Below are 26,291 nucleotides of genomic sequence, written 5' to 3' on the forward strand. Positions count from 1 at the left end.
GCGCCTGACTGGAAAAGGCGGGCGGCGGCGGCGGGACCGCGCTCCCCTCGCTGTCTGGCGCCGCGTCCCCGCCGCGGGTGAGCCCATCAAACGGTCTTCTCACCTTGCGAGCGCTGCGGTGGGTGAGGAAAGGCTGGGGCTCCCCCGGGGGCCCTCAGGCACTCTGGGCGGGCAGCCGTGCGGGTGAGGCGGCCGCCGGGAGCAGCCGCGGCGGCGGGACGTGGTGCGCGCCATGTGCCGGGCGCGGGGCACCGGGAGGCGGCGGGGAGGGGGCCGGGCCAAGGCTGTGGCGGGCAGGGGACCTGCCGCCGCGTCACCGCGGGCCTGCGGCTGCGAGGCAGGCGCGGGGGGACAGAAGGGCGGGAAGCAGCGGCGCGAGCGCGGTCCCCTCAGCGCTTCGGGCCGGGCCTGGCACCGGCGGCGGGCGGCTGACAGCTGCGGTCGCGCCTCCGCCGGGCTCTCCCTCCTGCACCCGGAGTCGTTTACGGGCTCGAGGAAGCGTCCTCGTCAGTGCCCGCCTGCAGCCGAGCTCCTTCGTGTTCCCGCCGTGAGCGGCCCGTCCCCGCCGGGGGGCGAGGGGCGGTCTGACCGGGCCCGGCCCGCTTCCCTGCCCTCGGCCCTTGGTGTGGAGCTGTGAGGCACCAGTAGGAGTGTAAGCATAACATTCCAGTGCCCTGCGCACCCTTCCCTCTCAGGCTCTAGGTGTTTCAAAACATCTTTTATCAACCTTCCGACAAAAGTTAAATGCGGCATTCCCAGGAGGCAGCAGGAGGGAAACCTGCGTGGCAAGCAGAGCAGTTTATTCAGAGGCACCAGTCGTTGCTAATAAGGAGTGGAAATTGTTTTCAACGTTAGTTGAAGGAGTTTACTTCGGGAGCCAGGTCGCGGCTCCAGTTGCCTGCGGAGCTGTTGGGGAGTGGCATTCCCAGCACCCACATCCCTGCTGCCACGGAAACGCCGTGGGGGCGTTTTCCAGACTCCTTGGGCAGGGAGGCGTGTGTCGGAGCAAGGAAGTACCTGCAGGATCTGACAAACCAAGTGTTCTGTAACAATCTATAACGAAGCTGAATACCACTATTACAAGCTGGTTGCTTGTGGAGTGAAGCAGATCTTTCACATTTTTTACTTAAATGGTGAGGTGCCGTGCTGTAAAGGCAACGGTGTTGTAGCTGTTAGCGGGTTTCTCCCGGCGAGTTTGCTTTTCAAACAAATACACCGAGACATCTGATAGCCACCAGCAGGCGAGGAGCCTCTTGCCGGGCGGCTGATGCTGTAGGCGCTGAGGGCCTGGCTGCTGGTGCGTTCCACATCCCTCTCCTGAGCCAAAGTGCTGTTTTTTTAGTTCCTCGAGGCACATCCTTTGTAAACACTGGCTCCTGGCAGCAGCAAAGCCCCGACATGGCAAAATACTGGTTTTCCGCCACTGGCAGAGCAGCCCGAGCAGCAGTTCGGCGCCGTGACACGCTTACCCTGCCGGACAGCGCGGGGACCGGGCCAGCGCGGGGACCGGGCCAGCGCGGGGACCGGGCCAGCGCAGCCCCGCGGTCCCGGTGCGGGGGGGAGGGGGGGACCGGGGGAACCGGCCGGGGGCGGCCCTCCCCGCCGCTAGGGGGCGCTCTGCGGCCGCTGGGCGGGGCCGGGGCCGGGCGGGGGGTGTGGCGGGAGCAGCGGCCGGTAGCGCGTCCCCTCAGGGCTCCGCTGCCCCGCGCTGCGCTGCCCCGGCCCCTCGCCCTCCTCGGAGGCGGCTTGCGAAGGCAGCCGGGGCCGTGTAGGTGTCTGCGGGAGCGGGGAGGTCTCGGTTTAGGGAGGGCAGGGCGCCTGGGCTCCCGTCGCTGCATACCAGCCTGCGTGTGGGGCCGGTGCCCCGTGCGGCGGCCTTCCCCAAGTCCTGACCGCGGCCCGCTGCTCCCGGGCTCTGGCTGCCGGGCCCCAGCGCCTTCAGCCGGGTGGGAGCCGTTTGTGGGTGGCGAGGGGGCGGAGACCGCCGGCAGGGCCCCCGGTGCCTCACGGCAGGGCTTGAGGTGAGGCTCTCGAGTCGTTGTCCACAAACACAAAAAGCGTTCAGGTTACAGCTCTCTGCCGAAAGGAGCTCTGTGCAGGCAGACTCAGATTGGCTGCAGTAAGGTTGTTGGGTTGTTTGGTTTGGTCTTTGTGTTTTCCTGTCACCCCTTGAACCTTGCTTAATGTCAGCTTTGGATCTCACGCTTACAAGAGGAAAGGGAGTTTGATGAGGAACTGATTTTGTCACCCTTGATTGTTTCTAAATAGGGGAATGTAACTTAGGTTCATTCCTTTTTAAAGCGTCTTTCTAGCACAGCTTTATTTAGGTAGGCATAGTTGCTGTCTTAGGATTCGATCAGTTATGGCTTAATTAGCAACAGGTGATGTCAGCATAGTATCATTCAGGTCAGTAAGGCTGTGACTGCAGACATGCTTTTCATGCTAAACATCTAGAATTGCATTATGCCCTTTGTATGCAGGTCGAGTGAGTGTAATTCCTGGCATCGTGAAGCTTCAGGCTGCATTTAGCATAGATCTATTTGATGGTTTCATCACAAATAATGAGAAGGAATTGATGCTTCATCCGAAGTTAATAAAACACATTGCAGTGCAGAGAGTGTTTATTTACTGCAGACTTGGAACTGTAGCAAAATGGAGAAATCCAGAAGCAGGTAAGCAATGATAAGATGCTACTTTGTTAAAGAACTCACCTGTAATTTTTTTTTTTATTATTATTATTACATCTTCCCATGGGACAGAAGAAAGCCAAGTTATTATCATATGAGGACTTACTAGTCTCTGTGGAGTATTATCAACCAGAAAGTGTTCCTCTTAAAACAAAAAATGAACACACCAACCCCAAACCCACCATGAAACACAACTTTGTGGGTTTGCATTATTAAACATTAAAATATAAAAATTTTGTTACTGAATTTGAGGTATCAGACTGTAATGTAAGATATGTGGATGTAGTTGTTGGCCCAATCACAGATTTATTCTGCAGTGTTTGTCAGTTCTCTTACTTTGTGTAACATTATCACTGCATTTAGTCTGACCAGGTTTACCTTTGGAGCAGATTAGGTGGTTTTAAAAGAAATAGAGCTTAATAGACATGCACAGGAACTCAGGAACAGGGACAAATTATCTGAAAGCTATTTTGTATAAATTTAAAAGTGCCTGAAACTCTTTTCTTCACACGTGCCTACAGTTGCCTTAACTGCACATTTTGTGTAAGCAGAGAATTATTTGTTTGCTGAACAGGATCCATTACCTTCAGAAAACATTGAAATAGTATTTTATAGGAGGACAGGAATTTCTCTCTCACACACAAAATGCAGATCTTGTTTTCTTTCATTAGCTTGTTGAACTCCTAGCAGCTTGCTGGAACAAGCCAAAAATACTGCATTTCCTCTTATGAGATTTATTTTTTGAGTGGATTTTGGTTTTGTGTTTGTTATTTCCTCTCCCTCCCCCAGTGATTTATTGTTAATGCTGTGAGCAGTGATTTAGCTCAACTCCTGAAACTTATTAGTGTAGGTTGTTCATGGAACCAACATTTTTTTCTGACTGCAGCCATGTTTTTCTAGCTCAGTTCAGGTGATTATTTTTAGGATGAGACTTCAAACTATCCTCTTCTGTTGCCTGTTGCAGTTTAGGAATGTGTTTGTGGTTCTAATGTGCAAATTTTCGGGGTGGTGGCAGTATTTGTTTTGGGAAAGAAGCTTCAATGCAACTGGTTCAGCAAGTTTTATCTGATTAGATTTTAAAAAATCTTTTTTTAGTTTGTTTTCAGAAAAGTATTGAGACAAAATACTTAGAATTCATAAAAATAGGCTTGTTTTTCAGATAAGAACTACCTGTGAAAGTAAACTGTATAGTAGAAAAATATGCTTAGTTTTGCTTTTCAGCTGTGAATGTATAAAATCAGGAAGGGATTTTTAGTTGTGTTGTGTTTTTTTTTTTTAAGAAAAACTTTTAGTTAAAGTAGGAGCAAAACTAGAAAGAGTTCCTTGCACCAGGACTGTATATCTAACTGCATTTCATAGAAAAATGTGCAATTCCCACTTCAGTTCTTGTGTCCTCAAGAGAATTTTTCAGCAATGGACAGAATACCTTGATATATTTGATAATAAAAGACAGAAAACCACATTCAAATCATGTCTGTAATGCTATGCACACATGTGGGAGGTGAAGCACAAATACATTTTAGTGCTTTTTAATTTCAGCTTTAGAGGACAAAGAAATTGCCTGTGACACGATGATGCTGAAATGCCTCTCGTTGCTTGTTTTGTTGGAATTTCAAAATTCCAGATAGTAAAATGTGCCTGACAAAGGGACAAAAATGTTCTAAAGTTTTGTAGCTGTCAACTTCTATATATGATTGTGTAGTTTTGTTATAGATTAATTTATTGAAATAATGCTACTTCTTTGCAGTTCATGTAGTTTTACACAAAATATTTCTTCTTTCATTTTAAGTTCAAAATCTCTGAAGATGCATGAAATCCAACAACTACAAAGGCATCAAATGTCTGCAACTGGGCAATCTGTTGCTCTCCAGTCTGCTAGACCCCAATTTCAGGACACAGGTCATGACAATCTGGATGATGTTGGGTATATCTGGCATCAAAAAAGAAGGCTAAAAGAATTCCAAATCAGGTGATAAGTGCAAAACATAATTTTCACTGAATGGAGCAGGGGGATCAGACCTAAAAAAATCCTCTGGTTTTAATAGTACCACTGCAGGTGGTTCTTGTTCACAGGCATGCCAGACAATTCTGAAGATACCTTATAGTAACTTGAGGATGTGCCTTGGTGGTACAGTCAGATTTTGTGCATTTTTCATTCTCTGATGTAAAATTTAAAAAATGGCTATTTAACAATATGCTTTCATAGAGGGCAGCCAGTTGTAATGATTTAGTCTTGCCCTCCTGTTGTGTTTCTTTACTTTTGTGTTGAAGGAATCTTGACAAAAAGTGAGATGGTAATTGTTTAGAGATTAAAAGCCTGGTATTTGTTGAACAAGTGTGACTGATCTATCAGCTCAGACATGCTGAAAGAGGGAGGTTGTGCTTTAATTAATTACCTTGTGCTGGCTTTGGTGCCTATTGGGGCCCCCTGTAAGCCAATTAACTCTTAAATCTGTTTGAAAAAAAAAAAAAAGGGGGGGGGGGGGGGTCGTGGAATAAGGGTGATAGTATCACAATCACAGATCCGTGAGTTGAACTGGTACTGGGAGAAGCTTGCTGGGAACTAGAACGGTTGCTGGGGGAGGTAGGAAGAGGGAAGATCTGCTGGTTTCAGGAGTAAACATTAGATTGGCTCAAGTAATGTGAAAATAAGTCTAACTCAGCTGGTCAATTTCAGGGAAACCAGGGATATTATTGCTTTTGAATCACAAAAAGGCTCCCCAGCTAGTCAGCAGCCTGCTTGTTAGTATCACTGGGTGTATGTGGGCTGCTTGTAAAACATTTCATCTCCCTAAGTTTCCACAACAAGTATGTCCCAATTCAGGTCTTGCAATGGTGCATGGGCCTCTATTTATGCTTGATAGATTGTCCTGTTAAAGGTACTAATTTCAGGGTGCAAATGTTTTGTACTTGCATTGAACTCTGTAAAACCATAACCCTAGTTTTATGACTGAAACTGGCATAAGAGATCCTATTTTTACTGCTGCCTTGGAATTAACAGATGAAGAGTACAAAGACAATTAACCTTTCCTTGTATTCCAGATACCTAGCAAGAAAATTCTTCTATCTGTGGGCAAAAAAGACATTTGGACAAGTTCTCCCTTCCAAAGCCAGGTAGAGAAAGTTCCAGAAATCAATGTATTTTTTTAAAACATGGTTTAGTTCTGTACATTTGGGCTAAGAGAGCACTGCCTGCCAATGAAGTATTTGATTGTCTTTTGAAACTATTTCAGTGCTTTTTTTGAATAACCTTCTTGCTCCTTCTTTTTATTTAATAATGATGGTTAAATTTTACTAACTAAATTTACAGGAATTGCCTTGGTGCAGTTGAACTGTACAGGCATATAAGGTATAGTTGTGATACCTGCTTTAAATGTAACGATTTTTCAAATTTATAACTGGAGATGGATCTGGAAATACATTTCATTTTACTGTTTTCACTGTTCTTAATGTGCCTATATATGCTTTGTGTCTGCCTGACTTTGAAATACCTGTACCTGATTATTTGTTTCTGCTAGTGTTCTGCAACTACTGAAAACCAACACTTCCATACTTTTTCTGTGCTTTGTTTTAATTTGCATGTTCATTCTTGTTTGACCACACCCTTGGGAACTGAAGCAGTTCCAAGTGGAAAGATCTGGGTTTGTTACAGTTGGAGTAAGAACAGGCCCATAGTTCTCCAGTTTCATCGTGCTCTATCAAGTGTGTTGTGACCATGTCTGCCTGAGCTGGTGGGCAGCAGCTGTCCTGTGAAACTATGGTTCTTGCTATCCCATATACTGAATTTGCACAACTTTGGCTGTGTGTTCAGGACAATGGCTATTTTATCTTTTTAGGAGGATGAGTGGAAATATATTTTATAAAGTTCAGCAAGGAACATAAGCAACAATTAATTGTCTTTTTAGATTTAAGAGTCCCCAGTTCTCCCAGTTTTATTTGCAATGTTCTGTGAATGCACCAAGTAAAAAAAGTTAATGTATAGCTCATTTCTTCTTTCTTTTTCTATTTTTTTCGTTCTTTTCTGCTTGAGTGTTTGGAATGACTTAGCAACTTGGCTTGGGGTAGGTAGCTGTGAATTGCAACTTGTGAGAGGATTCATGCATGTTAAGGGACCTTTAGGTATTGTGGGCCTAATCCTGTTGTTACTAAAGACATGACCAATTTCATTAAGCTATTGGCATAGCTGTGACCAAAGCTTGTGAGTCTGGGCTTGTGTGTTTTTTGTTTGCTTGCTTCTGTGTTTTCATGGGTCCTTCTATTTTCCTTCTCTCCATCACAAATACAAAGAGATGACAAGTTTTTGGAAAGTACTTGTACTCCAGTTGATGAGACTTTCTGTTTCCTACACTGCCTTGTCCATATGGTAGAATGTTTGAGAGAGTATTAAAAAAAGAAGGCTTGAAATAGTAGATTATGACCATTATTTTTAGTCAAGTGATCAAAATCCTAATTTCCTCATGCTGACCCTCCTATGAGTTGAATTTTCAGTTGTTCACCATTCAGTTGAAATGTAGCATCCCTTCTTACCTCGTCAGGTGTCTGTTAATGAAATCTGGATATAAAAGCAGAGGCTGTTCTACTGAGGTTAAAGAACTTAAAGGTCATATGTGACCCATGAATCCATTTTGTGCACGGCTTAGCATCCATTGGAAAGACAAGGTACAAGAGCAGCTTTGTTTTTAGCATAGGTGATGTGCAGCTGGCTAAAGGAGTTCTTAAATCTATTTAAATGTTCTTTGGGAAGATGTTAAATTTGGGGTGACTTAAGATCAGCATGCTGATAAGAACACAATGAACATTTCAAAGCATTATAAAATCTGAAGTAGCTTTTGTGTTTGTTTCTATACAAAAGATATTTATGTTAATAACAAAATTAGCAAGGAATATACAACTACCCTTGTCAACTGGCTATTTTTTTGGGTAAAACACAGAACTGAGGATAAAACATAAGAGCTGTTTGTGGGTTTAAAGTCAACTGGCACTAATACTTGGCAAGTCGGTTAACAGCATCTGCCTTTTCTTCCTTGACCTTATGTGAAGCATTTACAGCCAGTAAGCTGATTGCTTCTTGTCATACTTAACAGATTCTTGGAATAAAGTGTCACACTAGGGTAGTGTTACTTAAATGCCATTCAATGCTGTTAGGCTAATCAGACAAGACTTAAAAAGATGTAGCATAATCTTAATAAAAACTGATTTGTGGTCAACCTGGAAATCTGTATGAAGTTACCCATGTCCAAATCCTTCAACTGTTTAGGTGCTTTTATGACCAGAAGATTCTTCAAAAAACTTTTGAAGAGTGGTGGGCTGTTTGTGGAGAAAGGAAGCTCAGCTTCAGAGCAGAGAGCCATTACAGGTTTGTGAAATGGCTTCCTATTATTGTGTGTACATAGCAGTATGAGAAGTTTTCCTTAAGCTCTGCAGGAGTTGTTAATACCAGTAGCTAAGTAACATTAACAGTACCTCTAGGCCAAGAGTAATGTCTTCATTGCTTATTTTCACATCTTTCTTCCCTGCTGTTTTGTTGCTGTTGTCTTAGGATGAAGTAAAAATTTCTTGCCCAATGTTTCTTTAGGCTGCAGCTGAACCTGAAAGAATCCTACTTCTCAGCATTGGTAGCTGTTTCTCTGAATGGTGCTTACTTCTTTTTCAGGCATTTACTCCATAATTTGATATTCAAAGCTTGGAGAGCCTACATATGCCAGCAACAAGAAAAGAGGAACAAGTACTGTGTTGCAGAGTCTCATGGTAAGTGTAGAAGTGATCGTAACTACCTTTATTTGGGGACATACTGAGATGGGAGTTTCCAAGGAAAATGTTTGTACAGAATCTCTGTTCCTGGTACATGTTGCCACATCGACCTCCCCCCTATGGAAGTGTGATGCTTTTAGGTACAGATGGTTGTCTGTCTAAAGCTGGTGGGAGGGGTTGGGGGAGATGTATTTGATGCACTGCTGTGTAGCTATATAGTTATTTAGGGATATCAGTGAATAAGCTTAGGGGCATCTCCATCTGCTCTGAATTGTGGTGTTTGGTTTTTGGGGAGTGGTTTATTTGGGTTTTTTGAGGGAGGAGTTTGCTGGATTTTTTTTTTTAAATTTATCACAACGTATTGAAACAGTTATTTTTTTTAATAGAATTTGTTACTGGAATTCTGTATCAACTATGGCTATAGAAATTAGATACTCATTCCCTGTGGTATTAACTGCACTGATTTTTTAATAGATTCACTATTCCTTCCAGCTTGTGTCTTGCTGTTGAAAAGAAGCCCAAGCTTTTGAAGTGCTCCTTGTCTTACCTAGATTCTTTGTTCTGCAGTGGATTTGTCCTACTGATGAAGTTGCCTATATTGGTTGCAGCTTCCTTTGGTTTCAGGGAATATTTGTTTTCCTGAAGGGGAGGATGACCCTCTTCTAAAGATGATACTGTGGTTTTGTTCTGTGTTGATTTGCAAAATAAATTAACATATGAATGTATCCTCAGAATAACATAGATGGGCACCTTTGGAAGCAAACTGATGAGCTATCTAGATTTCCTTTCTCACTAGTTGAGGCCAGAGTGCTCACAGAAGCAGCTGTGTGTTATTTAGTAAAAAAGATAGAAAGGTGGCCTGTTTTAAGGTAGGCTAATTCTTGATACACCAGGTCACAAGGAAATATTTAAACAAACAAAAAAAGATGTGGTTTTGGTTTTCTTTAATGTGTGAAGTGACATAAAATCCATTACTTTTTTCCTAACAGTGTTGCTTCAATTGTGTCAGTTCTGACAGTCCAGACTGTTGGGAGGAGAAAGTGCAGTGCACTGCATAAGTGGTAAACTGGAATTTGTGACACCACTTCTATTTTTAACTGCATTACTAACCTGCTAAATAAACTTGACTTGTTTATGGTTGATTTCTCTGCTTGTAATAGAGAATAACTCTTGAAAAGCTACTGATGAACCTGATGAACTTCTTTTTTTAAAAAAACAAACCAGAGAAAATTCTCAGTTCTTACTCGGTGAGGTTGTTATGTGAATATTGTTGTACATCTATATGCTCTGTAAGCACTGAAGACAAAGCAGTGCCATTGTCTGATAATTCACGCTGCTCTGAGCAGGTGGCATGATGTTGTCAGCGTTTCAGACATTCTTGTCAGTGTGACACCCTCGACCAGGGCGGATGGTCGCGGCTCCGGTGACTGTTGTTTCGTGGTTTCCCACCAGGTGTCACTGCGGGTTGAGCGGACTGGAGGTCGGGGACAGGTGGTTCAATGCCAGCTTCTTGCCAGAACTTAGGATGCTGTCATTTTTTTGTTGTGCACAGCAAGGAAGCAAACGTTGCTCAAGACGTGGCGATGCTGGCTGCTTTATGTGGATGTTCAAAGGATAAAGCATGGGATGCAGGCTGTGGCGCTGGCATTCAGGGAGAGAAGCTGCTTGTGGTAAGAACGGACTGAAACTGAGAAGCACTGACCATAAAGCCATGTTTTATACCTGTGTTCTCTTACCTTTTCCTGCAGTGGCTTCGTTCCATCTCTTTTTTGTTGGTTTTATTTTGTTTGTGTGTGTTTCTGAATTCTTTTGGTACTCCCGTAGTCTAGGGAGCCTGCATTTTAAGATGTCTGTAACATTGTTTTGGCAGCCTATCATGGGCAGTTTGGAGGCAGCGATACTACCAGAATGTTCTGGCCCTGCAGCACTGGGCCCAGAGCCTGCAATTTCGAGTAAGTCCCAGAAGCTCCAGCTACTTCTGATGTTTAAGTTGCACACACATGTGACTAATACGTTGCAGATGAATAAAAACTAGGCCTTATACTAATTTGCTTTGCAGATTGCAGTACTTATGATGGAAGAATACATTAGGACACAAAGTGGAATCAGGGGAAATTCAGATTGGACATTAGGAAAAGTCTCTTCCCTGAAAGGGCTGTTGGTCACTGGAACAGGCTCCCCAGGACACCAAGCCTGGCAGACTTCAGGGAGTGCTCTGGATGATGCTTTTAGTAATATATTTTAGTTTTAGTTAGTCCTGTGAGGAGCAGGGAGTTGGACTGATCCTTATGGGTCCCTTCCAACTTGACACATTCTATGAAGGGCAAACCAGTTATTTTACAAGAAAAAAATATTTACAAGAAATCTAGGCAAACAAACTGGATCCATTTGGTAGGAAGTAGACTAGCCAAAGAAAGTTTTACTATATTACATAATGTGTCATGATAGTTAAGGTGTCTTTGTTCTCTCCAGCAGAGAACTAGCCACAGATAAGTAAGAGGTAAAAGAGAGCAGGTGTATGAGTTGGCAGCTGTGGCATTTTGAGCAGGGAATGGTGGGAAGTTGCACCTAACTTTCTAGAATGCTGAACTCCCCAGAGATCCAATCCACTTTCCTGTTAGGAGGCAAGACAGCAGCAGCTGGCTGTTGAACACCACCTTTCCTCTTTGTAAGACACCGTTTCCTGATGAATTTCTGTGGGCATGTTTAGCTCCATTTGGGGTAAAGAAACACTGTCCAGCATTTCATATTCTTGAGATATTGCCAGCTCCTTCAGTAAATTGTTCATTTTAGCCCAAGCGAAAGCACATGCTTTTCTTTCACTGAAACTGAGGCTTTTTGTCTGTTTTGTTAAAAACATGTGATGGTGTTTAATTTGGCCTTTGCTGTGAGATGGCAACACTGCCTGCTTGAGACCAGTATTTTACTAAGGAGATAAACTCATTACTTTGGAAATACTGTGTATCCATATGTGATTTTCTTTTAGATTAAAATTCTGTCTGAAAGAAAACCTGTAGTACATTATTTCATTTTTTAATGGAAAAAGGGCTAATGTATTAAAAAACGGGAGAAAAGAAGTTTGGTATTGACATTTTGACCTTTGCTATGATGACATTCCTTTGCATTTCTGTGTTTTTGTTTGTTGGAGGTTTTTTGTTTCCCCCCTTGGGGAGATGAACCTCATTGCTTGTGGCTTTCACTTTTAAATCTTACATGGAATTTTGTATTTCCTGTGTTCTTCCTATTCTCTTCTTTGTTCTATATCCTTAATCTTGTCCATTTTTTCCCCCGTACTTCCTTTCCTCCTCATTTGTTATGTCAGGCTTGGTGGCAGTGGTGGGAGCTGTATTTATACAGCCAGAATGACAGGCAGAAGGAGACCAGGGCAGTAGCTCACCATCAGCACTGGGAATTGAAGAGATGCATGGAAGTGTGGCTGAGATACTTGCACCTCCAGAGAGCAAAGAAACATCAGAATGGTGAGTTAGAACAGGGCTTAGCTCCTTTCCTTAGGGCACAGTGATTATTTTTTTTTCCCTATGCTAGGACATGCTGCAATGTTTCTATGCTTGCTCAACAGATGATGAGTTGCAACTTGGACTGTGCACTGTCATGGACCTGGCTAGCTAAGGTTATATATGCAACTGTCAGGAAGTTCACCTGTTTTCCATATGATAGGAAAGAAAATGCTTTATGGTTCCCTTGACAAAAGCTTGCACATTGCAAATTATATTCTGACTGAGATATCTGTGAGAAGGATGTATTCAGGACTATTCTCAGTCAATCTATATGTGGATTCTCTTGATAATTAGAAAATCACAAATAATACAAGGATGTTAAAGATTATGACACCAGTTATTTTCTTTCTTTCCTTTAAGTCACTGAAATTATTTCAGACATTGGTGTGAACACTTGTTGATGGGTGGTAGTGGACAAGAATCCTGCTTGCATATCTAGGAACTGTAGACAGGAATATGCTGACATGTAAGCAAGCTTGTGTATGTTGAACAAAAGATGCAGTGTCTTAACTTCCCCTTCTTAAGTCAGTTCAGTGTGTTACTGCTGTAAAACTGCCTTGTGACCAGCAGGAAGAATACATCCATAGCTGACTGCTACTGTGAATTCTTACCACCTTTCTTCTGTGTTAGAGCTTGTGTTGCTTCAGAACCAGTGGCTTAAATGTCATGGCCTCACCTGATATAAATGAACCCAGGATGGAACAAGTAGTAAGTTACTTGTGTGTTTGTTTTCTAGAGAGAGCCCAAGAGCACCACCAGAGCAGGATGGTCCGGCAGTGTTTCTCTAAATGGCACCTATCATGGGAGTGCAGGAGAAGAATGCGTGCTCAAGAAGAAGATACTGAAAAACTAGCAGGAAGGATTGCCCAACAGATGGACTTTGCACACTGGAAGCATTGTATCCAATCTGTATTTAATCCCTAGCAGGGACAGATTAAAAGCATTCCCATGGAGGAGAGATCTTGTTAATAAGCAGGGGTGTTACATAGTAGCGTGGGTGACAACAAATGTTATCATTAGAAAGATGTATGTAAGGCCATCCTAACAATTAGTAAAACTGTTGTAATTACAGTATGTGAGCCCGTTGACACCCAGGAGCCTGCAGAAGATAATTTAAGGTTGGAGAGGAATTCTTAAGAGGGAATCAGAAAGGTCTTGTGATAAGCCAGCAAAATATAGAAACGTGACTGTAATAAAAACTTGCACAGGTAACAATGCAGGAAATTCAAGATTGAAGCAAATGTAGATTGAGATCTAGTGCCTCTCTGTGGAGAAGGTTGTGTATATATTAGGATGGATGTTTCTGTGTAAAAGATACTTTAACCCAGTGACAGATGTTGTACTGTATATGGAAGACACTCGACAGCGTGAGCTGGCTGAAAAACACTACAAGCATCATCTCTTGGTAAGAGCACTGTTATGTGTCAGGTGGAAGAGGCTGTGGGAAGAATTCAGGTACTTCTGACTGGCAGTGTGTCTTTAGTGCTAACAGTTGTGTGTGAATGTTAAGTAGGGGATGCACCATTTTTGCCATGGTGATTTTGGATCAGATATCAGGTTTATACATTCCAACTATTCTGGAATCTGCCAGCTGAATCCAAATGGGGAAACTGCTGCTTTCCAAAGCAGGTATTCTTCCCATTGGGAAACTGCTGAAGCAGCAGATTAATCTTCATGGTATTGGGCTACCATGCTCGCTGGCCATTTCACAATGAAATTGCATTTTCCCCTTGATTTTCCCTGATTTTTATTTTTGTTTTCCTTCTCACCTCTGCCTCAAATGTTTGTCTGATTACACTGTTTTGCTACAAGGATTATTCTTTTTCCCTCTGTAATAACGCATAAATGCTTCTTTTCACATAAGTCCAAATAAAGCTTAGTGCATATGCAGACAGTTGGGGAAGTGGTCTTGTCTTTAACACAAAACAAAAAACCACAATGCCCAAAAAATCCCCAAAGACCCCAATAAATCCTCAAAGGCTGTGTGAGAGGTGGGCACAAGCAAGCCTTCAGCTTTTTCAGAATGGAATTCTTTTCAAGTGTGGATCATCCACAAAAAAAAAGCTATAAACCTGTTTGGATCATAGATTGAGAGTGTTATAAGAGCACTTTAGGGCTGGATGCTCTCATAAAGCTATTTACCATCTTCATCCTTGAACCAAGATATTATGGAGCTGGTGACCAAAAGACCTTGTGCAGAGGAGATCTAAAAGGGAAGTGGATCTTTTCTATTTTTGATAAGGAGCAAGTTAGTCTTGAACTGAAGGAGGAGATAGATTCAGAAAAGACTTGGGCGGTGGTGTTGATAGCTGAATAAAGAGTTAGGTGTCTGGCAGTAAAACCCTGGGAAAGCAGAAGGGAATTTTAGTTTAGCTGGAGAAGTGACAGTTTGTGAGAGGAAGCTGTTGCATGGCTTTGATGACAAGTTCATTAATCTTAGCTATTGCGAGCAGTAGCATCAAACAGCTTGTCTGTAAGGAGCAGCCAGTTCTAGATTTATCAGTGCTTGCTGACTTGAGTGACATGAGACTTGTGTACATTTCTTGTTGTTACAGAAACTTGGGTTTAAGGGACTGTGGCAGAATGTCATGACCACTCATCTTCAGCAAATGAGAAGAAATCTGGCATACTGTCAGCATGAAGTTACAGTGAGTGTGACTTCTTTTTTGTTCTTATGCAAGTTTTTCTTGAGCTGTCCTATTGGCTTCCACTTTTCCCCACAAAATACCTTTTTATTAAATCAGTATCTTTGTTCCTAAATACTAATAGCCACAGAAGATCTGTGTAAGTCAACGGTCAGTTTTAGATGTTATTTTAGTTTTCTCTTTTCCTATGTTTATGTTGACTTTTACCATAAAAGTTCATAGGTTATAAAACAAAAAATTGTTATGTGAAGCAGTGCAGGAAGCAACTATTGCAACATGTAGTTTCAGTAGGACATGTAACAATTTCTTTGCATTCTTCTCCTCCCTTAAGATCTCTGTGTTTTCATGTGTTTTTTTATTTTGTTTCAGGTGCTGCAGAAATTCTGGAACTGTTGGAAGTCCCGTTTGGAAAAGAAGGAGGAAGAACAGCAGCAGGCCTTAACAGAAGTGGCTTATGCCCATTATAGGTACACAGAGAAATATTAATATAAATTTGTATGGATGTGGGATTTGTGAGCCTTTGGCTCTCTTTTAAAATCTGATAATACCTTTGGGAGCATGACCATCCTGATGCCAATTGCTCTTGTATTTTCTATGAGTAATGGACAATTTACATCTCCTGCTTCTCTGTCAAATGTGAGAGGGAAACTGATTAAGCCTATCTCTGAGACTTGTTTAGATGTAAGAACTGGATGTTGTACTGGTAAGAGCAGTAGGTTGCAGCATGAGCAAAGACAAAGATCAAAATTGATTCAGTAAATAAATGTATTTTCCTTTTATGAAATGCCTTAAAGGCCTTCCGTGGGCTTGTATTCTTAGCCATGGATTCAGTGCTGACTCTTCAGGTAGGGTTATGATTTATGATGCTGCCAAACCCTATTTCCCATTTTCTGTATGAGAACACTAACAAAAATAGTTTGCTTTCCTTGGAAAAAGGTATGTTCAGAATGTCACATGCCTTACACAAACCCGGGTAGATGATGTCAGCTGCTCTGCCATTGTCCACCATCTCTGTAGCCTTGTCATAGAAGGCCAACAAATTGGTCAGGCATGATTTGCTCTTAGTGAAGCCATGTTGACTGTCTCTAATCACCTGAGAGGAATGTTTTTTAAGATGGAATCTTCTTTCCTAGTAGATTTGGGACCTTACACTTTTCATTGGCAGAGGGTGATCACACCCCGTGTTCTGGATTCATACCTTTCTGTCATCTGAAGCCTGGCTTCACAGTTCAAATACAAGCTGCAGAAAGTCTGTTTTGCCCTGGATATTGGCTTGTTTTTTGGGAGATTGACAAATAGGTTTGGAGGACAGACTGACTAATGAGGGCAGCTGCATTTCTGCAAGCAATTAAGAGTTTTTCCAACTGGTGTGAGAGTGCAGCTGTGGTGCATTAGCTTGTCTTCTGGGGACATGGAAAGAGTAAAGGTTCAAAGGCTCAGGAGGTTAAGCCTGGTGAAGAGGAGTTGCACCATGTAACTGTTGCAGTGTGACTTTTAGCCTCTCACCAGGGAAGGGATGAAGAGATGGTTCCAAGGCTGTCATTGTTTCTGTAACTGTGCCTTGACTCTATGAATCAGGAATGTTATTCTGTGCTATGTTTTATGTTTAGAAAGGGTATAACCAAAGTCCTGTTTCCTGAACACAAAAGAACAAATTTTAAGCATTGTTGCTTGTTCAGAGGTCTGGGGCTGCTTTCCAACCAGACCTAAGTAAAACTTCCATGGCAGCTTGCCAGAACTTGCCTTTACCGGTTGGTTTCTGGTGCACATATATGTGCTGTTTGACAAGTCAATGCCCGAAATGTGTGTCTGGTGGTGAGAACCAGGAGAAACCCTAGAAGAGCCATCAGCTGTGACTGTCTATGCAACAAAGACTCTTGCTGGCAACTACCAGTACCCTCCAGGAAGACTTACTTCACTCATGTTGTTTACCAACCTATAAATTTGTAATGAGCTGTAACAACTACCTACCAAAAATTACCTGGTAAGAATCCAAAATACCTTTTAGGCCTCTTTAGTGAAGAGCTGGGACTTGCTAACAGTCTAATTACTACGCCCACATGACTGAGTTCTGGAAATAACTGATGGAGTCTGAACTGAATTCTGTTTCCACACACTTCTACCGTATGTTTTCTCTTGAGAGAGATGTATAGTGCTGAATAACAAATATATATAAATTGCATTTTTGGATACTATTTGATAATGATTCTTGTGCATCCCTGGGGAGGAGGCAGACAAGCAAGTAAGTATTATGTTCATTTAGAGAGAAAGAAGCTTTGATGAGGGCAAGTAACCTGACCTTGTTCATAAATGAAGGCTTTGATGTAGTCCCTTCAGTATTGAGATCAGACCATGCCACTCTTTATTATTGTTATAATGTTTTTTCAAGTCCTGTTACGATGTTTGTTTGGTTTCTTTAAATAAAGAAGTAGAGTAGGATTTTCAAATTATTTTCAAGGGAGGAGGGAGTGGGCTGTATTTACAGTAGAGAAGAAATAAGAGGTGGCTATATAACATTTTCTTTGGGTGTGTTTATAAATAAAATTAATTGGTCAGAAGTCAGACCAATCTTTTGAACAATCTGAATAAAAGCAAGAAATTCTAATAACTTCAGAAAATTAATGTTGTCTTATGTATTCTGGATAAGATTTCAGGGAGCTGTTTGTCTGTTTTTAACTCACAGAATGAGGGTATTTCCAAAGAAGGCTTGCATGATTTGAAAAATCAAGTAACTATTTAAGTTGTAGATGGATTGTAGATGGTCTTCGTATGTTCATAAAATCAGCCTCTCTTTCTGAAGGAGTTCTCTCGTGTGCTGATATTCTCCCTTTTTGTTGGCAGGAGGCTGTTGATGAGGCAGGTATTTGACACGTGGCTGCTGAGGACCTGCAAGCAGCAAGAATACCAAAGAGCAGAGAAGAGGGTAAATGTCACTCTCTTACCTGGCCTTGCTCAGGGGATCTTTTCTTGCTCCCTGTGAACCCAGTCAGCATGAGATGGACTTGGGTTTTGTAAATTCTCTTTTCCCTGGTGGGGGATCAAGTTAGAGGAAACAACTTAAAACCAATATTTACTAATATTTTTTTAAGTTAAGCTCTTTGTTAATAACAGAATCAAGCTGTTATTATTAGAGGATAAGTATTCACACAGTTCATTCACTTATTCCCTCACCCAATAAATAAGTGCATGTCCTTTCTCTCACACTTTGTTTCATAGTTACCTGGTTGAAAGAGTAACAGTAGATAAAGAGGCAACTCCAGCGTGTTTAAGAAAGTGCAGGGTTATACTGACAAACTAGTTTCTTCTGTGTAGGTATCCAGAAAGTCCCTTAGGGGGTCCTTCAGTTCCTAATACTTTAGTCTTGATACATAGCAGCCACTGGCACCTTTTATGTGGTCTGACTTACACAACTCATAGTTGATGTTGGCTTGTGTGGGTGGCCTTGTGAAGATATGGCTGGCTCTTGGTGTTCTGAGATTATCAGTTCTTCAAATTCAACAGAACTGGCTTCTGGAGCTTATCAGTTCTTGAGAGTGTTTTACGTGCTACTTATCAGCTTGTATTTGTCCTCTCTTTGGCTTGCTGTTTTCTGGTAACAGTTTCCCCACCCATGTGCATATAGGTACCCAGGGAACATGTTCACATGAACTCACAGCAAAGGAACTTTGTCATGTGTCCATTGCTGTTCAACATGAGAAGAGGAAAACAAACATTGGACAGTTCTGTGCATGTCACCTTTAAGGAATTGTCTCCTGTTGTTTGTAACTGGCCTGTGTCATGAATTCATTGCCACCTTCTTTCCTTTGTAGGCTGTACTTCATTTTGAAAGGCAACTGTTGCGTGGTTTCTGGTGCTTCTGGCATAGAAGAACAGCTGCACGTTTGGAGGAGCAAAAGGGCTTGGTTTGTGCAAGCAATCACTACAGTAACCTGCTGCTGCTCAAGGCTTTCTGTCTGTGGAAGCAAAACACTCAGGAGAGAAAAATGGAGTAAGAAGGTTTTTTTAAAAGGAGAGTTATTTGGATTGGCTCCATGGTGTGGCCTACTTTTGACAAAGCAGCATTTAATTTACAATGTCTCTGACTCCCTATTTGTACTTTAGAATCTGCTGGTTTGTCTTAGTCAATGACTTACTGAAAATAGTAAGTGTGGACTCATGCCTGTGCTAGAGGACTTCAGTAACGTGGGTTGCATGGCAGGAGAAATAACTGGGTTCTTTTTCCTCTAGGAGGCTCAAGGAGATGCAAGCCTTAAGATTTCACTATTCAAAGTGTCTGCAGCATTCTTGGCACAAGTGGAGGGAGGTAAGAGAGTTAACAGATGGGCAAGAGCTTGAATCCTTTTTTTGTTATGTTCAGATTGCTTGTACCCATATGGCTAGAAATTAAATGGTTTGAACACTAATCATTCCTAAGCATTCCTCCCTTTCCAGCTGGATAAAAACAATTGAGTGTGGGTAGACCAGGAGTTGTGTAGGGAGGAGGGAGAGTTCTTTGATTTCTTGTTAATTTGTCCAGGTGCAGTGAAAATGGGACTGTAGCTTAGGAGATGTATCTGGGAATGTAACCAGAATTAGTGTAATGAAATTGTTCTTCTAGAGCTTTATTGGTTAGAAGTTGGCATTGAGGCCATGGTGTGTGGTCTGTAGCTGTGTACAGGTCATAGCAGGCCCTATTAGATGGCATTTCACTTTTATGCTGGGCCTTTTCCTTACCATGGTGTGATGTATGAAGTGTGCCTTGCAGCATGTCTTGAGAATCTATGAGAAATGTTAGAGTTTATACTAGTCTGTTGGTCCAGAACTGTTAACTTGAGTGAATTGTGTCAGTCTTGAAGAACACAAGCCAATCTTGTGTTAGTCTTCACCTAAAAAGGGAAGAAAAAGCCTGAACTAGGGCTTTTGAGGAATAGTAGAGTGCAGCACCAGTTTGAGTGAGAACCTGTTACAGCAAGATAAAGGACTGATGTTTCCCAGAGACTGGGAATGATCCTTTTCCCTCTGCTCTCTACCATTGCCTGTTTTACCTCCACAGTGTGTACTGAAGTTTTTTGTATTTTTTTTTTCTCCCATCCCTCCTAATAGTACGTGGGACATCAACGTGAGAAATGGAAGAAGTTGGTGGAAGCAGAGGTGCACTATCAGCACACGCTACTGAGCAAGACCTTGGCAGCCTGGAAGGTAGAAGGGAGTGTCCTTTTCTCTGTGGGACTTGTCTGTGTGTGCTTATGTTTCAGTGAGAACTGAAGAGCTGCCAGCATGGAGGCTATTCTGGGCAGGGCTGTGTAAGCTCTGGCATTGCTTTTTGGAGCAAAAGAACTGATGTAATCTTGTAGCTTTCATGAGGGGTACATAGGAACTAGCATTAACTAGTGTGTAATGACTTTATCTTGGAAAAACAACATTTGATTTCAGTGGTCGTAGCCTCATTTTTTTTCCCTACACTCTTCTACTGCTACTAGTCTACTAAGCTGCTGCTAAATGTTTCCAGAAGTACTCTCAGAGATGTTTGCAGCCAAGGAGAGTTCTACCTCTCTTTTCTTGCAGAGTTACCAACATAACGTGCAGTGCATTCTGTCCCATGTAGCTGAAAAGGAGAAGCAGCACAGGAGGCGGCAGCTGCGGTAAGTCTGGGTTTCCTGCTGCAGCGTCAGAGAGAAGTGACTGCCCTAGAGTCAATTACTCTCTTCCTTTCACTGCCACCTCTGTAAGTTTTTTGAGTGTTCAGTGCTGGGAACTGACTCTGCATTGCTATTTCTGTGCAGGTCATCTGGCTAAAAGAACTCAGTCTCTTCCTGGATTGTCATCTGTTTAACTATTTAGTCAGTGTTTAGTCCCATGAGAGACACCAGACACCAAACTCTTTCATTCCCTGCAGTGAATGGAGTCTGGCAGCTCTGACATTAAAGCAGCCAGGAAGATGTTGAGGCTCTTGCATTGTAGTAAGGAGAGTGATCGAAGATAATATCACTTTGTATTGGTTATAGTTGCTTTAGTTTTAACAACCTTACTTGTTTTTATCCTATATAACTTGAATCACTTGCAGAGCCTGGTGGAACCAGCTTAAGATGCTAGAAGTAATTAGAAGTAAGGGCATGTTCTGTTTTTGCACTGCCTTATTTTCAGCAGAGACACGAAGGGGCAGAAGTTGATTTGCAAGACTGAGTTTATAGAGGCAGATGGTTTTGGTTCCTCAGTGAGTGGGAAAGTACCAAATGAACAAGTGAGAATAATTCTTAAATGTTTTTGTGGGTATTTTTTTAATTTTTTGTATATTTTGCCTTCAGACAGCTTCTGGGTACATGGAGAGAAAATGCCCTTGAAGCTAAGGCAACTGCTCGGGCAGATGAGCACTACAGGAGAGCAATCCTGTCAAAGGTAGGATCTGTAGACCAGATACCAAAGTCTAAGTACAGATGCTAGTTCAGGCAGGGGCCAAGTAGTGCAATTAGAGGGCCAAAAATTTCATTGATGACCCTCTTGTTGACATCTTCAGGTGTTGCTACAGTGGAAATACACTGTCTTGTTGCAAGGCTACTACTGTCAGCAGAAGAGGACAGCTGTGATGGAGGCCAGAAGACATTTGAATACATGTGAGTTGATGGAGACACTAAACTCTGAAAATACTTTATTTGTGTAGGATCCTTAGAGAGACATTGCTTAGTAGGGCAGTCTCCCCATTCTATGGGGATGACTTGGGACTCCAGTGATCTGCTGAAGGCCTCTTGTGTGACTTTGGCTTCTCTATTGATTCTTTGTCTATATAAGGGATGGTAACACTTCCTTGAATAAATTTTCCATTACTAGTTTAGAGAAGCTCAGATATCTGTGTTTTGAGGGCAGTGCAAGTAATTATACCACTACTGCTTTGGCCTTTCTCTGATACTTAATACAGAAAGTCCCTCAAACTCTGCAAGAATTTTTGTGGTACCAGCCACATTCTTGACATGAGGACCCTGAAGCACAAAGAGGGCAAATAATTGCCTAAAGATTATAAAGAATTTTGATGGCAGCAGGGAAAACTTGCCATTCATGTCTCACCATCCTTCTTCCTAGTGCTTAGTACTGTCAGTGCTGAGTATTGTCAATCTTCAGTCTGGATGAGTAGCTGATCACTTGGTAGTCTCTGAGATTAATGGTTTAATTTATCTTCTAACAGTGCATTTGCAGGCCCTGTTTCTTCGCTGGAAGAAATTAACTTGGGAGTCTTTGCTGATGAGGGCTCAGCAGCACAGGGCAGTACAGCACCACCAGCAGCACCTACTCCAGAAGTACCTGGTGAAGTGGAAGAAGTATCATCAGCAGTGCCTTGGGCACATGGTGAGAAGATTGGCAACCTCCACAGCTGGTGGCCCAGGGTGGGAAGCTGTGGGTGTGGAGGAGCAGTCCATGTTCCTTGGTGAACGGAATGGTGGTTCTAGCTGAGGAGGAGCATGACAGCCTTGTGCATTGAGGAGGAAGGAACGTGCCTGTGTCTTGCCTGAGGAAGTTTTGATAGGACTAACAGACTTAAGAAGAGCTGGCAAGCTGGGCTTGTGTGCGATCTTTACTGTTAATGAAGTCCTTGCTGGGCTCACGGATACTGGCAAATGGGGTTACACCAGAGGGGACTTAGATATGGAGAGTGGCCTTAACAGAAGGAAGGGCTGGTGATGAAGGCTGTTTGATACCTGTTCTGCTCTCGTATCACCTGGCACACATTAAGTGCAAGTGACTCACTGTTTTGGTTGCCTTACAGCTAGTACAGATCCAAGGAGATCAGCTAATGGCTCAAAGACTTTGCTTTGCTTCCTTCTCTTGCTGGAATACACAAGTTAAGGAATTGTCCCCTGGGCAGATATCTAGCTCCTTGCTCTGGTCCTTATCTCTTCTTCATATTCCACTTACACATGAGGACCGCAAAATTTAAACGTAACAGGACTGGGTGAGCTGATTAGGTCATTCAGCTGTGGCTCCACTTGGTCGATGCTCTGACTAGTGTTTCTGGTGTGGGATATGAAAACTTCTAACCTGGTTGCTGTTCATATTTTTTTTCTCCTGGTAGCTGTTGCAGCAGCCATGGGAAGAGCCCAAGACAGCACAAGCATTGTGGCACTGGTCCCTTTCATTGCAGAGAAAGGTGAGGATGTGTGGGGACTGGGGCAGATGAGTGGATTTGCAGATGTACAGAATGTAGGCAGATTTGACTTCAGTCAGCCGAGTGTACATTGAGTATGTTTCCTTTTATCTTTGGGGTGATACATGTTATTTTAGGATGCTGGAAAACTGTTCTGAAATCCTCTTATCCGATTAAAAAATTTGCACATGTTTTTCCACATCCAGCCTCAGCTGATTTAAATCCCTGTCCCTTTGTCCTTGTGGTAGTGTCCTGCTGTTGCTGTAGCTGTGCCAGTCACTATCCAGTGGCAGGGAAGGTGTTCCTATCTGCAGGGGGAGTTCTGGGCCCAGAACCTGTCTTTGTAACACTTGCTGTTTGGTTGTAGGTATTTGATGCTTGGCACAGGTTTGCCAAGGAGCAACAGCAGAAGAAAGATAGCATTGAAAAATCCACAGGAGTTCACCACACTACTTTTCTGAGAGAAGGTGCAGCCTGGGTCTTGAGCTACACTGCTGGCATGAAACAGCTACAGGGACAGCTCCAAGCCCAGCACCAGCTGAAGGTGAAAGAGCGATTGGCTCAGACACATCCAGGACTGATCTGCCCTCTCTTAGCTATAGTGCCACTTAGACCTTTAAATGTGGGCTTGTATCACTTCTGCCCAGCCCTTTTTTGCAGAAAGGAAGATGGGGGTGCCTATGCTGATTGCTCTCTTCCTGCTCCTGGGCAACTTTCCTGGCTGTTTTCTGGGGTTTGATTCTGTTTGCTGATGTGCAGTCTGCCTCATTGAGGAAGTACCCAATTAATTGTCCTTACTCAAATGTTACCACAGTGGACCTGCTAATTTAGCTTAGAGAACTGGTATGGCTGTGAGGTCATCAGAAATCTCAGTTCCTTTCTGCAGTGTTCTTCTCCCTGGGTGGTGTGGTGTTGCTTCCTGCTCTTAACCATCCAGTGCTCTGCTGTTCTTTGTGTTGGCAGGCAGCCTATGACCTTCACCAGTCAGTGTATCGTTGTGCCATGCTGTGGAAACGGAAGGCTCTCTCCAAGAAATTAAATAAGCCTTTATCTTTTCTGTCACATCTGAAGCAGCAAGTGGCATTGAAAATGCCTGATGTTGGCCCTGAGGCAAGAGGACACTCAACAGGGGAGGAACCTTCAAAATGCGATCATCCACCGTTTCACCTTGCTGATGGGAACTCAATTTTCAGAGATCTGTGCGTGTAAAGCTCTAGTCCCTCCTGTCTGGCATATGTGTAGTTTTGACTCTATGTCGTGTGTCTGTCTCTCTGTGCTTATACGTAGCTTATCTGTCCATGTCTCATCTTTGTGTTTTTCAGGTGTTCACACTCATGATTGTTAGTTCTGTGCAGTTTCCCTAACTTTTCTGACCCTTCATAATACAGCTGGTGTTGCAGTTATACAAGAGCTGCTGCATAATGTATGTAGCAGCCCACAAAGAATGAAAGAATGTGTGGCTTTATACTTGCATATCAGTGACAGGTGGGATCAGCTCAGCTTTCTGCTTTCTGCTGTGCATTTTTCCATGTACAGCTATTGAATTTGTGGAGCATTGGTGATGGGACCTTTACCATCATGAGAGCTTAGCTTGCCTATGCGACCTAGAGCTGTCACTGAAGCTCTTCTTTTTTTTTACTGAAATAATATATAGGGTCTGATTAAATTACAAACATCAAGGTCGTGGCTCTGTAGAATCTGAACTTTCTTCTTTCCCCTTTCTTTCACCTGAGGAAGGTAGTCCTTAAAAAGTTCTTACTGGTCATGAGGCAATTGCAAGGAGGAATTTTCTGTGAAGCTTCTCAGTCCAGGACAGGATCCCTACAGGGAAATAAGGAGATAGCTTCACATTTCCTTAAACTAGTACATGCTGCCAAAAGAAGTAGTTATGCCTTGTTCAATTCTGTCCCTGCCACCACTCCTCATGTTGGCACAACTGTTCATACAGTGAACTAGATTGTGACATTAATGCAGGTTGAAATTTAATCTTTAAAAGTTATTATTACATGCAAGGGGATTGTTGCAGAGCAGAGATGAATGGTGGAGTAGGACTGTTTCTTTAGCTGCAATGCCAGCTTATGCCAATTTAAAATAATAATGGATCTGAAGCATTATTAGTGTTGTTTGTTCTTTTCAGGACTGCTATTCAACGAGCAAGGTTACTACCACAAAGGCCTGACTTCCTCCTGGAATCTCTAGGAAGCAAGGAACTGCTGAGACCCCCTTTTACTAGGTAGAAAATCTATTTTTATAGGAAAGAAAAAGGGAGGGACTTACAGTAGTGGGCCTTATGCTATGCTTATTCCTTCAAATCCTCTTACCTTCAGAATACAGAACATCCAGTAATTATGGAACTGTGCATTGTTCTATACTATTAAAGCTCATGGTGATCTTAGAAACTTGATGTTTCTTACATGAAGCAGACAAGAATATTGGACCTTTCAAGTTAAAATTGAATAACGTCCAAAGTCTTTGTTTCATTAGTGAGAGATGTTGAGGGAAAGATAAGAAACATCACTTATTTCCAAAATTAATGGGCTTAGTTAATAAGTAAAGTTTCCTTTTCTGTCAGTCTTGCCACGTAAACTCAGAAGTTTGAGTTATGCAGGATGCTTTTTGGCTTATAGACCATATTTGCTTCACAAGAGATGTGGGTCTAGATTTAACTAATCTGCTGGGGAATCAGTAATGAGTCTGGTAATGCAGAGCCAGAACTGAGTATTTCTCTCTGTCTTGGCTCAATCAACTTTGCTGCTCTAAAAGTAGCTACTTCTTTATTTGTACTTTCCCCAAAAGGTCTATCTGTGCTGCAGTTATCTTAGTTATGGTATCAATTCTTAGTCCTGAAAGTGAGGGAGCTGAAACTGCTCATGCTGTAGAAGCTGAAATTGCTTTTAAGCAGATGTTTAGACATAAATTTTTGTGAAAATGTTCAGTAATCAGCTTTAGAGAAGGGAAATGTCAGTTTCCTGTCAAAGAAAGACCAACAGGCCGCAATGAATAGGGACCTCATTCTTCTTCCTTTACAGATCAGAGGCCCCCTTTCAGCAAACATCGGTGAACAAATGTGCTGTGCAGTCTGGGAACTTAATGCTCACGCCTCAGATGGAAATAAGTCCCTGCAAATGTCTGTCTCAAACAGGCAATACCACTCAGTCCTGTCCATCTGCTGTACCTGCTGCTCTCCTGTCTGTACCACTGTGGACACCTGCTGTGCACCATCCTCCTCAGAGTCCAGAGCTACGGACTCCTTCATCTTTCATGCCCCAGATGAAAGCTGGAGCTGAAATGGTGAGTGTGTATTGCTGGAGGAGAAATGGGTGTGCTTACTGGGCTACTGTCAGCATGCATGCTGCTTGTTGTTTTTTTCCTGTAGCTCTTCTGGACTGCCTACCTGGTTGTTGAGCTATTATTTTCTTTTTCTAGCTGTCATCTTAAAAGCTGACCAAATTAGCTGGCTCTGAATGCCCAAGAACTGTTTACCACCAGTCTGAAACACTGTTTCACTAGGTGACCAATCCACATGTGCTGTACATGTGTGTAATTAATGCTTTTTTTTCCTGATCTTGTTAGGTAT

At 42.7% G+C, this 26,291-nt stretch overlaps 1 protein-coding gene across 10 annotated transcripts in view; it reads left to right on the forward strand.

Annotated features, from left to right (window-relative positions):
- Nucleotides 1–11: 11 nt before the first annotated feature.
- The window catches only part of SFI1 (SFI1 centrin binding protein), a 33,402-nt gene continuing 7,122 nt past the window's right edge, over nt 12–26,291 (forward strand). Inside the window, exons 1-26 of one of the 10 annotated variants that reach the window (XM_051633551.1) lie at nt 12–77; nt 2,481–2,672; nt 4,477–4,656; nt 5,730–5,801; nt 7,945–8,043; nt 8,341–8,435; nt 9,991–10,108; nt 10,309–10,390; nt 11,761–11,917; nt 12,693–12,854; nt 13,291–13,361; nt 14,512–14,604; nt 14,971–15,068; nt 17,443–17,524; nt 18,411–18,589; nt 18,829–18,904; nt 19,684–19,779; nt 20,146–20,222; nt 20,886–20,976; nt 21,095–21,191; nt 21,758–21,918; nt 22,643–22,717; nt 23,082–23,258; nt 23,678–23,913; nt 24,852–24,947; nt 25,744–26,005. In XM_051633551.1, coding sequence (XP_051489511.1) covers nt 2,653–2,672; nt 4,477–4,656; nt 5,730–5,801; nt 7,945–8,043; nt 8,341–8,435; nt 9,991–10,108; nt 10,309–10,390; nt 11,761–11,917; nt 12,693–12,854; nt 13,291–13,361; nt 14,512–14,604; nt 14,971–15,068; nt 17,443–17,524; nt 18,411–18,589; nt 18,829–18,904; nt 19,684–19,779; nt 20,146–20,222; nt 20,886–20,976; nt 21,095–21,191; nt 21,758–21,918; nt 22,643–22,717; nt 23,082–23,258; nt 23,678–23,913; nt 24,852–24,947; nt 25,744–26,005 — 2,952 coding nt within the window. In that variant the 5' untranslated portion in view covers nt 12–77; nt 2,481–2,652. Of the gene's footprint in view, nt 78–1,684; nt 2,022–2,155; nt 2,673–4,476; nt 4,657–5,729; nt 5,802–6,717; nt 6,749–7,944; nt 8,044–8,340; nt 8,436–9,990; nt 10,109–10,308; nt 10,391–11,760; nt 11,918–12,692; nt 12,855–13,290; nt 13,362–14,511; nt 14,605–14,970; nt 15,069–17,442; nt 17,525–18,410; nt 18,590–18,828; nt 18,905–19,683; nt 19,780–20,145; nt 20,223–20,885; nt 20,977–21,094; nt 21,192–21,757; nt 21,919–22,642; nt 22,718–23,081; nt 23,259–23,677; nt 23,914–24,851; nt 24,948–25,743; nt 26,006–26,291 lie in introns of those variants that run through there. The other 9 variants (XM_051633550.1, XM_051633552.1, XM_051633553.1 and 6 more) reach the window with 9 other exon arrangements.

Source organism: Apus apus, chromosome 16 (assembly GCF_020740795.1).
Source record: "Apus apus isolate bApuApu2 chromosome 16, bApuApu2.pri.cur, whole genome shotgun sequence".
Classification (NCBI taxonomy): domain Eukaryota; kingdom Metazoa; phylum Chordata; class Aves; order Apodiformes; family Apodidae; genus Apus; species Apus apus.